We start from the raw sequence: 14005 nt of genomic DNA, 5'->3' as shown, positions 1-14005 counted from the left end.
GGAGAAGGACACTCCAAAATCAAACCATTGTTCTCTAGTCTTGGGCAGTGCCATAACCTCTGTACCATGGTCTTCCACTGTCTTGGGTTAGAGTTCTCGTGCTTGAGGGTACACTCGGGCACACTTCTATCTAGTTTCCCTTTCTCTTGTTTTGTTAATGTTTTTTTTATAGTTTTTATAGGAAATATTTTTTTTTAATGTTACTAAAAATATTTTACTTTTCTTTATTTCCTTTCCTCACTGGGCTATTTTCCCTGTTGGGGCCCCTGGGCTTATAGCATCCTGCTTTTCCAACTAGGGTTGTAGCTTAGCATTTAATAATAATAATAATAATAATAATAATAATAATAATAATAATAATAATAGTTGGAAGTGGCCGTCAGTGGTATCTTGGCTATGAGTGTCCTCCATAATCCTTAGTATTAGACAAAGTCCACTAAGTCAAATCAGTCTGGAAGTTCATATCTTTCTGTTTACATACCTTTGATCCTGTTCTCTTAGCTGTCCAACTTCTTTAAGCTTAGCCTTTCTACAATTCATACCCTACATGGCCTTGATGCAATTCATACCTTATGTCGTTACTTATAATAACGACATGGAAAATCAGTGGTTATTGGATATCTATGTTCATACTGTATATGGAAAATGTTCTTTTTTATTACATTGCGTTAAGTGGAAATGTGCAGGTTTCTGTACAAATGAAGGTTTTGATTATATTTAATTGTAATAAGCATTGTTACCAAGGAATATTGTCTTGTGAATAGTTGTATAAGTGGTTAACAATGCGATGTAAGTTGTTTGATAGTTTCGTTCTGTTTGTGTTGAATAGTTGGTTTCGTTCGTTTTGTTGCTTCTTTTGTCGTAAGCAAACGAAGCGGAAGTCGTGACTTTGGGAGAGAGAGCGAACGCATTATTTTTACGACAGAGGCAGCCTGAGCCGGGGTAAGTCGGGACAGTTGCTGCCTGTCACTTCTCAACGTATGTAGTGTGGTTTTTGGAGAACTTAATCAGAGTGAGGAGGATTTCACATTGATTAACGATGCCGTTCCTTCCCAGCATTTAATGAAGTGGATGAATTAGTCAACCGAAGTTTGGATGAGTATCTTATAATATTTAATTACCTTGAATGGGATAAATCGCTAGGGATATGCATATCTGTGCGTGGGATTCCGTGACTGGGTAAAATTAAATATATATATGTGGTATCGTGGTTTACCCGTGCCTATTGTAATCCGAACTCGGCAAGAACTTCATATGAAACTAGTAAGTAATAATTGGGGGGAAAAAGCTCAATAGAATATAGTATGTCCTTTTGTCTTTGTAACACAACGCAATGAGTTTCTTTATGTAGAGAAAGGGTCTTGAGTTCTCTTAAACGAATCTGGTAATTAGTAATTTCTGTAATTGACTGAAGTCATTATATGTTGTTGCTTGTTTGACCCTGATAAGTAACGATACCCTGCATAATCGAGATGCAATTCACACCCTACATAGCCTTTCTACAATTCACACCCTACATAGTCTTTTCTACAATTCACACCCTACATAGTCTTTCTACATTTCACACCCTACAAAACCTTACAATTTACACCCCACATAGCCTTTTCACAATTCACACCATAGATAGCCTTTTTGCAATTCACACCCCACTTATCTTTTTTTTGAATTCACACTCTACATAGCCTTTTTACAATTTACACCCCACATAGCCTTTTCACAATTCACGCCATAGATAGCCTTTTTGCAATTCACACCCCACTTATCTTTTTTTTAATTCACTCTCTACAATTCATACTCTACACAGCCTTTTTATAATTCACTTTCTTCATAGCCTCTTTGCAATTCACACTCCACATAGCCATGCTGAAAATCACAATCCTCAAGTACACAAATCACTGGAAGACATTTTTTGAAAACATTATTGTAACTAGTATCTACGGGCGTCCAGACCGCAATAAAACTGTATGCAAACAACGTGACATTCCCTCAAGACTTTCTCGGTGTCCTAACTGTGTTTTTCGTGTACTTCCAGGAGTTGTAAGGTTGAGGGACCACGCCACTTTGAGCGACAATGTCTGTCTAGTCTGTCTGACGCAGCAGGATGCCATCTTCCCTGCCCAGTCTTGTACAGTAGCTGGTTATGGAATAGGGGATGTGCCCAAGAACATGCTTAGAGGTAAGCTGGTTGTTTTATTATTATTATTATTATTATTATTATTATTATTATTATAGTATATAAGTAGTAGTTATTTTGTACATTATTTTCAGTGGTCCTGATAAGAGGAAAAGTTAGAATTATCAGTATTTTTATTACTATTTTTGTGATAATCTAAAAAGGCTTTTAGAGAATGGCTGCAGAGTAACAATAGAGAAGATAGAGATAGATAGAAAAATATCGAAGTAAAACGGGAGGGTGAGGCAAAGAGGGGGCCTGACTGGAGGTGTGGTCAGGGATTAGGTAGTTCGCATGAAGAGAATAAGAAGTTTTGGAAAGAAGTGAAGAAAGGAAGGAAGGGTGAATCAAGGAGTGAAGAGTCAGTAAAAGATGAAAATGGAAGGTTATTGAAAGATGAGGCAATGAAAAGCTGGACTGAATGTTGAGGATGATAGGGAGGCAGATATAACTGCTGTTGGAGGTGTTAAGGTGCCAGTGATGGGAGAGGAGAATGATCAAGATTACAAGAGAGGAATTAAAGAGAGCACTAGATGAGACTAGGAAGTAAAGAGAGCCCTAGATGAGACTAGAGCATGAAAAGCACCTGGTATGGAGGGTGTGAGGGCAGAGATGTTAAAGGAAAGGGGTGTGACTGTGCTGGAATGGTTGGTGAGATTGTTTAATATACGTTTTATGTTGTCAATGGTGCCAGTGGACTTGGTCTGTGCATGTATTGTTCCACTATACAAAGGTAAAGGAGGTGTGGTTATGAGTGTTGTAATTCTAAGAGCATTAGTTTATTGAGTATTGTCGGAAAAATGTATGGTAGAGTTTAATCAATAGAATTAAGAATAAAATGGAGGATGCAATCTTAGATTTGCAAGGTGGCTTTAGGAGAGGTAGGGGATGTATAGATAAGATTTTTATAGTTATGCAGATATGTGAGAAATAGTGAGAAATATTTAGTTAAAGGTAAATAGGTATATTTTGCATTTATGGATCTGCAGGAAGCTTATGGTGCAATGTGGAATGTGATGAAGTTATATGGAATTGGTGGAAGGTTGTTGCAAGAAGTGAAGAGTTTATACAGAGGCAGTAAGGTGTGTGTTAGGATAGGGAATAAACGACTGTGACATAGTTCCGACAGGCCCTGCTGCACCTCGTGTTACCTTAGGGTGGCAGCTTTGAGGTAGTGGCAGTAAGGGAGTCAGCATATGAAGCTTCATTTGTGGTTCAAGATGCAAGTTGTGAGGGTGGGCTTTGGCACCCTAGCAATACGTCCGTCAGTCAAGGAAAAACAGAGAAAACTTCTCCCTTTTTTATTTTGAAGTCAGTTACCTCAAAAACTAGGGCAAGTGGATAAATAAATAATGATATGGTACAACATAAATTTAGTTGTAGTTATTAACAATGCTGTATGTGAAAATTAACTATGGTGAATAAACTTCTATACATAGACACTCAAATATATTGTATGTAATACTCTACATATATATATATATATATATATATATATATATATATATATATATATATATATATATATATATATACACATATATATTTATATATATATATATATATGTGTGTGTGTGTGTGTGTGTGTGTGTAATACAAACCGCTGGGTTGTTGTGGCCTATTGGGAACGACTCTGCCTGGTGATCGCCAGACTGGGGTTTGAGTCCCGCTCAATCTCGTTAGTTCCTTTAGTGTCTGCAACCCCACAATCCTTGAGAGCCAAGGATGTGTGGTTTGGGAGAGCCTATAGGTCTACCTGCTGAGTCATCAGCAGCCATTACCTAACCCTCCCTGGTCCTAGCTTGGGTGAAGAGGGGGCTTGGGTGCTGATCATATGTATATATGGTCAGTCTTTAGGGCATTGTCCTCCTTGGTAGGGTTATGTTAATGCCCCTTGCTTCTGCCATTCATGAGTGGCCTTTAAACCTTTAAAACACTTCTGGACCTAATCAATAACTGCGAAAATACCAGATGTTTTTCCACGAGAGAGAGAGAGAGAGAGAGAGAGAGAGAGAGAGAGAGAGAGAGAGAGAGAGAGAGAGAGAGAGAGAGAGAGAGAGAATGAATAAGACTAACAAACAGTTCAGTTGATTACCTCATTCTTATCCTTATCATTCCTTCAGAGGTGAGAGACACCGTGCCCTCCGAAGGCGTCCTTCGCCAAATGTCTGTTCCAATCATGAAGGGCAAGCAGTGCGAGGCTTCTTTACACAATATTACTGGATCCGAGATCCTAGCGACGTCGGAATCCTTCCTGTGTGCCGGAGGATTGGATGGTGGTAACGCTTGCTATGTAAGTCTTTTTAATGAAGGTTTTTTTTGTCATAGGATTAAGTAAGATTCCAGTGACAGAAAAGGATTATTATGTTATTTTTCAGGATTGGAGGATGCAATACCCTGTTTAGTAAGTTTCCAGTGCAGGATGCTACAGGATATTTCGACTAAAGTATTTTTAACTTGAGATGCTATTGATTTTTATTGTAGGATTCCACTTACAAGAAAGGATTTCTAAGTTACTTTTCAGGATAGGATGGTGCAAGACCCTATCTAGGAAGTTTTCAGTCCAGGATGCTACAGGATATTTTGAATAAAGTATTTTCAGCATAGGATACTGTTGATATTCGTTGTAGGATTCTACTTACAAGAAAGGATTTCTTCTGTTGCATATTTCAGGATAGGATGGTGCAGGACTTATTTGGATTTCTGTTCAGTGTAGGATTCTACAAGATCATTTTGATAAAGTATTTTCAGTGTGAGAATAGAAAACAAAATCAAGTGTAATTAAGTCATTTATAGATTAAGATAATTCAAAACAAAGAAATATTAATGACTGATGTAGTAGTTTGATATCGTCAGCCTCTTACCTTAGCAATGGTGTCTCATAATTAATTATGTTGTGTTCTGAAAGTTGTCTTCTATAAACATTTTCCTTCTACTACTGAATAAAAATATATTTTATCCTCTATCCATTAAGCATCAACTTTCGAACTAATTAAGTTGTCATCCAAATATACTTTTCGTTCCTTTTCTGGTTTTGATTTTTGCCTTTACATCCAATTCTCATAGGTCTTCCCTAAAGGGTTTCTCTAATTCTAGCATTTTATTCTCCTTTCCTACACACTAAGCAAACCAAAACAAACAGTTCTCATAGGTCTTGCCCAAAGGGTTTCTCTAATTCTAGCATTTTGTTCTCCTTTCCTACATACTAAACAAACCAATACAAACAGTTCTTATAGGTCTTGCCCAAAGGGTTTCTCTAATTCTAGCATTGTATTTTCCTTTCCTATACATTAAACAAACCAAAACAAACGATTCTTATAGGTCTTGCCCAAAGGGTTTCTCTAATTCTAGCATTTTGTTCTCCTTTCCTACATACTAAACAAACCAATACAAACAGTTCTTATAGGTCTTGCCCAAAGGGTTTCTCGAATTCTAGCATTTTAATCTCCTTTCCTACACGCTAAGCAAACCAATACAAACAGTTCTCGTAGGTCTTGCCCCAAGGGTTTCTTTAATTCTAGCATTTTGTTCTCCTTTCCTATACACTGAACAAGCCAATACAAACAGTTTGCCCAAAGGGTTTCTCTAATTCTAGCATTTTAATCTTCTTTCCTATACACAAAAAAACCAATACAAACAGTTCTCGTAGGTCTTGCCCTAAGGGTTTCTCGAATTCTAGCATTTTATTCTCCTTTCCTATACACTAAACAAACCAATACATGCCCAAAGGGTTACTCTAATTCTAGCATTTTATTCTCCTTTCCTACACACTAAACAAACCAAAAGAAATAAACCTCTCTTCCCCTCAGAGCACAATGGACGGCGGATCACCCCTGGCTTGCGAGGTCGGAGGACGTTGGTTCCTGGCTGGAGTGGTATCATGGACGAGGGACTGTGAGAGACAGGATGTCCCGAATGTGTACACTCGCGTCTCCTCGTTCTCCAACTGGGTGCAGGCCACCCACCTCAGAATGCTGGGTTTCCTCACACACCAGGTACATTCTCAGCAAGTGCGTTGGATACAGGAGCGTGTGGATAAAATCAATAAGGAGTTCTCCTAAAAGTTCTAGAGGGACTTGGGAGAGGTTCTCTTGAGACGATAAGTTCTCTTAAAAGTTTTAGAGAGACTTGGAGAGGGTCTCTTGATCCCCACCCCCAGAGAGAATTCCATTCTCCTAGATTCTGTCTTGTGAAATGGGAGAATTTTGTCTTATTAATGATTAGTTCTTTTAATTTCTCTTCAAGGAACATTATAAAATCTCTGTGGAGAAACACAGGAGATTTCTTTTAAATCATTGATGAGTTCTCCTAAGTTCTCTTCAGAGAGAATTCAGTCAGGTCAATAAGTTATGCCTTAAGAGAATTCACTTATTATTCTTATTTACTTAGTCATTTAGAAATCCTTAAGAATAAAATAAGAAAATTTTTTAAAACCTCCAATTTAGAAAAATATAATGTTTGAACTAGACTTGAAAAAATCCTCCCATGGAAACTAAGGAAAAACCAGGGAGAATATTTAGTACTTAAAGAGCTTTAAACCTCTTATATACTTTCTTGATGTTCTGTGATAAAATCATGGCATTTAAGTGCTGATTACTTATTGATTTTCCTCATTTAAGAGTTATTTTTTTCTCACTTATCTTACCATTGGTTGCTCCTCATAAAAAAACGGGTATATTACATGTGACTGTGAAGTTTGTGTTATAAAACTGAAAACCAGGTAGTCTGTTGTAGATTCAAGTCTTCATTGATTTCATATTTGTTATTTGAAGTAGCTTAGAATTATTTTGTCTTCTAAGTTGTTGATTTATTACTGGGTAAATTCAATAATTTACAACCCTTTTGTCTTTAAATGTTTTTTGAAAAATATTAAATTAAGTAGACTAGTATTTTTTGTTTTTAAATTTTCTTTGTGTATTGAATAAGTAGTATAGTCTAGAATCGTTTTGTCTTTAAGTTGTCTAGAATGAAGTATTCGAGTTAATGAAGTAGCTTAGAATATTTTTGTCTCGAGATTTTCTTTTATCAAGTCTTTGATAAGTAGTAAAGACTACAATCCTTTTGTCTTTAAATTGTCTTGAATTAAAAACAAGATTGATAACGTAGTTTAGAATTCTTTTCTTTAAATTTTCTTCAAGGAGTGGATACGTAGTATAGTCTAGAATACTTTTGTTTTAAACAATCCTTTATCCTTCCATATATTTATCAGTAGAAAAATGCTTGACATATTCTAGATTTACTTATTCTAACTTTACTAGAACTTCAGTCACTCTCCTTGGTCACTGCTATTTTGGTTTAACCCTTAAGCCCTGTCCACACGATCGAGCATGCCCGGTGGGCAAACAGTGATACCAGACCACAATAGTTAGTGAAAATGAGGGTTGATGACGTCAGATCCCTGTCTAGTTTTCCCGCTTCTGACGTCATTAACCCTCATTCTTACTAACTATTGTGGCCTGGTATCACTGTTTGCCCGTCGGGCATGCTCGATTGTGTGGACAGGACTTTACTGTAAGACTTGAAGTTTCTCTCCTATCCTTTTCTTCATTTGACAATGAAACAAACACACGAAAAATTAGATTAATTTCTTAGTCCATGGTTCCCAAATTCATTAGATGATGGTATTCTCTCACTGTAAGACAAGTTTCTCTCCTGACCTGTTTAAATTTGACAATGAAACAAACCCACAAAAGAACAGAAAATAGTTTTTTCCTATGCATATACAAATCATCGCCATTTGCATGTGTTTACTCCTATATCATTTAGTTATGACCAGAATTAATGAAGTTGTGGGATTCTGGTAACATTGTATGGTTATCAGCTATCCTATCTACGCTGGGAAGGAGCAGCTGAGTCTGTGAGACAGTCCTACTTATCTCCTGGCCTTCCCTAGCAGATGGATGTGTTTACGAACGTTTTTGCACTGGGCTTTGCACTTTTTATTTCACTTTGTGTATAGCGATTAACAATTCTGCTCACTATAGTATGAGAACCTATCTCGGCCTTGATGGATATCCAGGTGGTACCTTCATGAGCCAAGTCGAGGTTGATACCCATCCTGTATGCAGGGAGTGACCGTCTTCCCAATGGGAGAGATATAATGCCCATTGTGAGGAGAAGGCTAAAAAGCTCATTCCCCATCTGCTGCTTCCTTTTTTGGAGGCAAAAAGCTAAACCTTTCTCTGGTGGCACATGCCACTTAACAGTCTGATCCTTTTTTATTGGTGCTTTCTGAAACTCCACTAACCAAGGGTAGAGACCAAACTTTTCATTTGCCTCGATTAATTGATGTAATGTCACCTGCAGGGCAAAGTGAATCTATCATCACAAATAGTGATACTGATCATCTGACATTGGCTCTTGTCCAACCAGAGCAAGAGTGTGTACAGGTTTCATTCATTTCTTATTACAGGAACCTTAACAGGTCCCCGTCCGTCCTAAGAGCATGGTTGGCCCTGGGGACCATCATTTTCTTTCAGATGTCTTAAATCAATGAGATTTCTCCAAGTTACAGGTATTGCCTCCTGTGTGAATGTTGAAAATTTCTCCTAAAACGCCACTGCTAAAGGCTCCAAAACAGTCTTCTCCACAGAAATCTTCCTCACAGAAGGAAGCTACTGGCTCCCTTTAAGAAGAAATCTTTTAAGGGCATTTACTATGTTGTCACCCTAGAAAACTTCATAGAGCACCGGATCGAGACCTCACTGTAAAATCGGTCTTCCTTCTGGTCTTGGCCTCATCTAAGAGAGGGAGTGAGCTGTACGGCTTTTTGTATCTTGCTTCACACTCCAAGGGGTGGAAAGATCTGTTTTTCTCTTTTGTCCCAGAGTTTGTGGTAAAAACCCAGAATCCATCCATTGTTGACAACAGATTTGATTCTGTTTCCATCTCAACTATCAGAGAGGGTAACAGATGATCCGTATAGACTTACTTTTTTTCCTGTAGGGGTGGTTGAACATTACCTTAACAGAATTGCTCCTTTTCATCTTAATGTCCTTGAATTATTTTTGAGTACAGGTCGCAACAAAAGAGAGTAACAAAGAACACCATCTCTTTTTGGTTGCAGGAAGTTATACTTAAAGCTTACAAATCCTTGGGAGAAGCACCAACTGGGGCCCCTCCCAGACCTTATGACAGCCGTGGTGTTGCTGTAACCCTATCATTCTGTAAAAACCACTCAGTAGCCCAATCCTTAATGCTGGGGTCTGGAAAAGGCAGACCATCTTTACTGCACATAACTTTTAGTACTGTATCCACATACCACTTGACTATTTGTCTTTGGGTCCAGTAGTTATTGCTTACATCAGTGGTTATGTTCACCATAAGTGATTGTGAGGGTAGAATAAATTAGTTCTTTTCCTTTCTTCCTCTGGACATCCCTCATCCCTCACTTAAGAATATCTACATTAAAGAAACACTTGCGCAGACAAGAGATTTTGCCATGTGATATTTGATTTTATATGATTTTGAATATATCAAAAGGATATGCTGCTCTGGTCATGTAATCCTTATGAGGGTAGTGACACTATCACTTGCTCAAGGCTGACTTCTTGACATAACCTCTCATATGAGGTAGTCCTAGAATGCCATATTTCTTAACTGGTTTAAGTGTTAGACAGATGCCCACCTGCTACAGGGGAGTTCCTTCCTCCATGAAAGACTCCTAATATAAATGATGAGGGTTTGTATTTGCATAGGAATAAACTGCAAATTTTGTATAGTTTGTAGTTTTCCTATCTATACAAGCCTGAGTCATTTACCTAATGGTCCAATCATCTACCCTGCAAGGCCTGACCATAAGATAAGTGAGGCTGTCTCACTGATTCAGATGCTCCTTCCCAGCGTGGATGGGATAGCTGGAAACGATACAATGTTACCAGAATCCCACAACTTCTTTAATTTAGGTAACATAGGAGTAAACCCAAGTAAGTGACTTGGGTTTGTGAGGGTAGAAAAAAAAACAAAAATTATCTTAAAAATTTGTAGCTTTTTTTTTTTTTTAGATGCGTCCCCAAATTTATACCACGAAATTCCAGATGGTTAGATCTATTGCTTAGTTAAGTAAGAATTTATTGATAGAATCGTCTTTGATAACTGTCATAGTCAAATAATTTTTGCCCCTCAGCCAATTCTTGACTTCAGCTACTTACATGACCTATTCAAGGTCGATATTGATTACCTTAGGAACTTCATTTCTGATTTAGTTATGATGTAAATTTATATTAGTACCCAATTTTTAAAAATAATTTCAAAATACAGTTTATTTTATCAGTTGTCATCACGGAGCTTAGAAACTACTGTCATTAAGGAACATATTTTTTTTTTTTTTTATTAAAGATCATAACTACAAAATCATTCTTTGCCAAAGTGGAATTGTTGATTATGTTAAAATGGTTATTGGAAATATTGAATTTTTTTTATCAGTATATTTCTTAGAAAGTGTAAATACCAGTAGTTTTTCTATCAATAGTTATTTGTACATCATTCTTTTTGATGCCCCAAATTTCTTCGAAATTTTATAAATATTTTGACTTCCTAATTTAAATCTTTATCCAAAAATAGAATCTTGACATCATCAATTTTTGTCAGTGTCCTATCGTCTTTCAAATGTAAGCATTGCATGATTTAGTGCATTAACTAATTCACTAATCTTCCCATTTATATAGTGTTCAGAGATATTTTAGATACAAGTTTTTACCCTTTTTAAATTAATTCAACTCGGAAAAAGCACCGATTCCAGACCATAGTGTTTCAACTACTTAGGTTTTGTTTAAGCTCAGACATAGGCCACGCCCCTTTTACCAGTTATAGTTGCCAGTTGTTAACAGAAAGATGCTGTGAACTTGTTTAGCCTGAAATGATAGTTATTTAATAACTTTTTGTGACTTTTTTCTTTGTATTTTTAAGAGAAAATTTGATATGCTAACTTGGGCAGTTGTATTCTCATGAAGTTATCTCAATATTATTCATATTCAATATTAAATTTTTACATTTCACAATCATCCAATCTAGAGCGCATTCAATCCGTAGTGTTTCAGTGGTTTTGTTTCAAGCTCAGACATAGGCCACGCCCCTTTTACCAAATATAGTTGCCAGATGCTCCCAGAAAGAGGTTGCCAATTAGTTCAGACTGAAATAAAAGAACTTTGAGCCACTTATTGTGCTGTTTAATAACCTTTTTGTGACTTTTTTTTCCAGGTTTCACTGACTTGACCTTCTCTCTTCCTCCTCTGTTCAGCACTTCATGGGGGATGAAGCATGTCTTTAGAACGTAGTTATTTATTATCACTATTCTTATATTTTTTGATATTTTACACTATTCAAGTAGTGAATGTTAGAATATGGCATTAGTTGATTATAGAGAGAATTCTCTTATGTTCCTTGTTTTATTATAGTTGATTATTTGCTAGTAAGAATGTTTTTGTTTAATGAGATTGTTTTTAGTGTTATGACTGCCAGTTTTTTTTTTTTTTGCTGTAGTATGTTTGTGAAATCTTGCGCTTTCCAATTTCTTCATCTTCATTTTTTCCTGGTTTTTACCTTTTATTTCATTTTATTTATTGATCTCATCGCCTTAGTAGTTACATGCTTATTTGCTTGCCTGTTATGTTTGTTAGTAACGGTCATTTTTTTTCTATTAAAAACGTTATTAGAAATTCTTTGTTTTTATGTAAATCATCCTTGATCATGTTATATGTTGTGATATTTCATATGATATTTACCTGTTTACCATCTCATTTATTTGTGTAAATTGGTTCGTCTGTAGTACTTCACGGTTAGTTACCTAGAGTTCATCCACTTCAACACCTATGTCCAAGGTGCTATGTGGCAAGTTCCCCACTTCAACGCCTATGTCCAAGGTGCTATGTGGCAAGTTCCCCACTTCAACGCCTATGTCCAAGGTGCTATGTGGCAAGTTCCCCACTTCAACGCCTATGTCCAAGGTGCTATGTGGCAAGTTCCCCACTTCAACGCCTATGTCCAAGGTGCTATGTGGCAAGTTCCCCACTTGAACGCCTATGTCCAAGGTGCTATGTGGCAAGTTCCCCACTTGAACGCCTATGTCCAAGGTGCTATGTGGCAAGTTCCCCACTTGAACGCCTATGTCCAAGGTGCTATGTGGCAAGTTCCCCACTTGAACGCCTATGTCCAAGGTGCTATGTGGCAAGTTCCCCACTTCAACGCCTATGTCCAAGGTGCTATGTGGCAAGTTCCCCACTTCAACGCCTATGTCCAAGGTGCTATGTGGCAAGTTCCCCACTTCAACGCCTATGTCCAAGGTGCTATGTGGCAAGTTCCCCACTTCAACACCTATGTTCATGGTGCTATGTGGCAAGTTCCCCACTTCAACACTTATGTCCATGGTGCTATGTGGCAAGTTCCCCACTTCAACACCTATGTTCATGGTGCTATGTGGCAAGTTCCCCACTTCAACACTTATGTCCATGGTGCTATGTGGTAAGTTCCCCACTTCAACACTTATGTCCATGGTGCTATGTGGCAAGTTCCCCACTTCAACACCTATGTCCATGGTGCTATGTGGCAAGTTCCCCACTTCAACACCTATGTTCATGGTGCTATGTGGCAAGTTCCCCACTTCGACAACTATGCCCAAGGTAAAAAATGGCAAGTTCCCCACTTCAACACCTATGTCCAAGGTGCTATGTGGCAAGTTCCTCACTTCAATACTTATCCCCTCCCCCAGTTGCACCTTTGTGCTGAATGCCCCCCTCGGCACAAGCACAGAGCATTATGACTCAAATTTCCTAAATCTAATTCAATTTATGAGCTGTTCTGTAACCAAATAAACCGAGGCATCATATATGTTTAAACTCTGTTTGGCAGGCATTGGTGTACGAGGTGCTCAAAGGTACTGTAGTTTCATTTAACAAGAAAAAAAATCTAACAAGAAAAATTATTACTTTGGGCTCGAGCCATGTCATCCTGATGGAAGTGTCTCACGAAGAGTATGATTTACCAAGATTCTGACTTATAAAAGAGTGCGACTTACGTAGAGTGTCTCGCAAAGAGTATGATTTACAAAGATTTGGACTTATAAAGAGTGCGACTTATGCAGTGTGTCTCAGAAACAGTATTATTTACAAAGTTTCGGACTCGTAAAGACTGCGACTTATGCAGAGTGTCTCACGGAGAGTATGATTTACAGAGTTTCGGACTCGTAAAGAGCGCGACTTATGCAGTGTCTCACGAAGAGTATGATTTACAAATTTTCAAACTTATGAAGAGTCTGACTTACAAATAGTCTAACTTACGTAGAGTCTGACCTAGAATCTTACTTATGAAGAGTCTGAGTTACAAAAAGTCTGACTTATGAAGAGTGAGTTATAAAGAATGTCTTATGAAGAGTCTGACTTACAAATAATCTGACTTATGAAGAGCCTGACTTAAAAAGAGTCTGTCTGTCTTACGAAAAGTACGACTCGTGAAGAGTCTGACTTACAAAAAAATCTGACTTTCAAACAGTCTGACTTACAATTAGTCCAACTTACAAGGATTCTGACTTATAAAGAATCTGACTTATGAAGAGTCTGACTTACAAATAATCTGACAAACGAAGAGCCCGATTTAAAAAGAGTCTGTCTTACGAAGAGTCCGACCTACAAAAAATCTGACTTGCAAAGAGTCTGACTTACAAATAGTTCAACTTACGATGAGACTGACTTACAAAGAGCCCAATTTATTGATTAGTCAATGTCGTTATGAAGACTGGGTGGTCTGAATGAATGATGTATTAACCCTTCAAATTTATTCAGCAGCTGCCTATTGCTAAGACTGTATAGAAGTATTGGTATCAATATGCATCGCTTGGTG

At 37.5% G+C, this 14005-nt stretch overlaps 1 protein-coding gene across 3 annotated transcripts in view; it reads left to right on the top strand.

Moving 5' to 3' along the window:
* LOC137637776 (uncharacterized) overlaps window positions 1–11772 on the top strand; it is a 38416-nt gene extending 26644 nt beyond the window's left edge. Inside the window, exons 9-12 of one of the 3 annotated variants that reach the window (XM_068369897.1) lie at window positions 2033–2176; window positions 4297–4466; window positions 5983–6168; window positions 11372–11772. In XM_068369897.1, coding sequence (XP_068225998.1) covers window positions 2033–2176; window positions 4297–4466; window positions 5983–6168; window positions 11372–11386 — 515 coding nt within the window. In that variant the 3' untranslated portion in view covers window positions 11387–11772. Of the gene's footprint in view, window positions 1–2032; window positions 2177–4296; window positions 4467–5982; window positions 6527–11371 lie in introns of those variants that run through there. The other 2 variants (XM_068369896.1, XM_068369895.1) reach the window with 2 other exon arrangements.
* Window positions 11773–14005: the final 2233 nt, after the last annotated feature.

Source organism: Palaemon carinicauda, chromosome 3, assembly GCF_036898095.1.
Source record: "Palaemon carinicauda isolate YSFRI2023 chromosome 3, ASM3689809v2, whole genome shotgun sequence".
Lineage (NCBI taxonomy): Eukaryota > Metazoa > Arthropoda > Malacostraca > Decapoda > Palaemonidae > Palaemon > Palaemon carinicauda.
The sequence above is the reverse complement of the archived record's forward strand: the minus strand, read 5'-3'. Positions and strand labels throughout refer to the sequence as shown.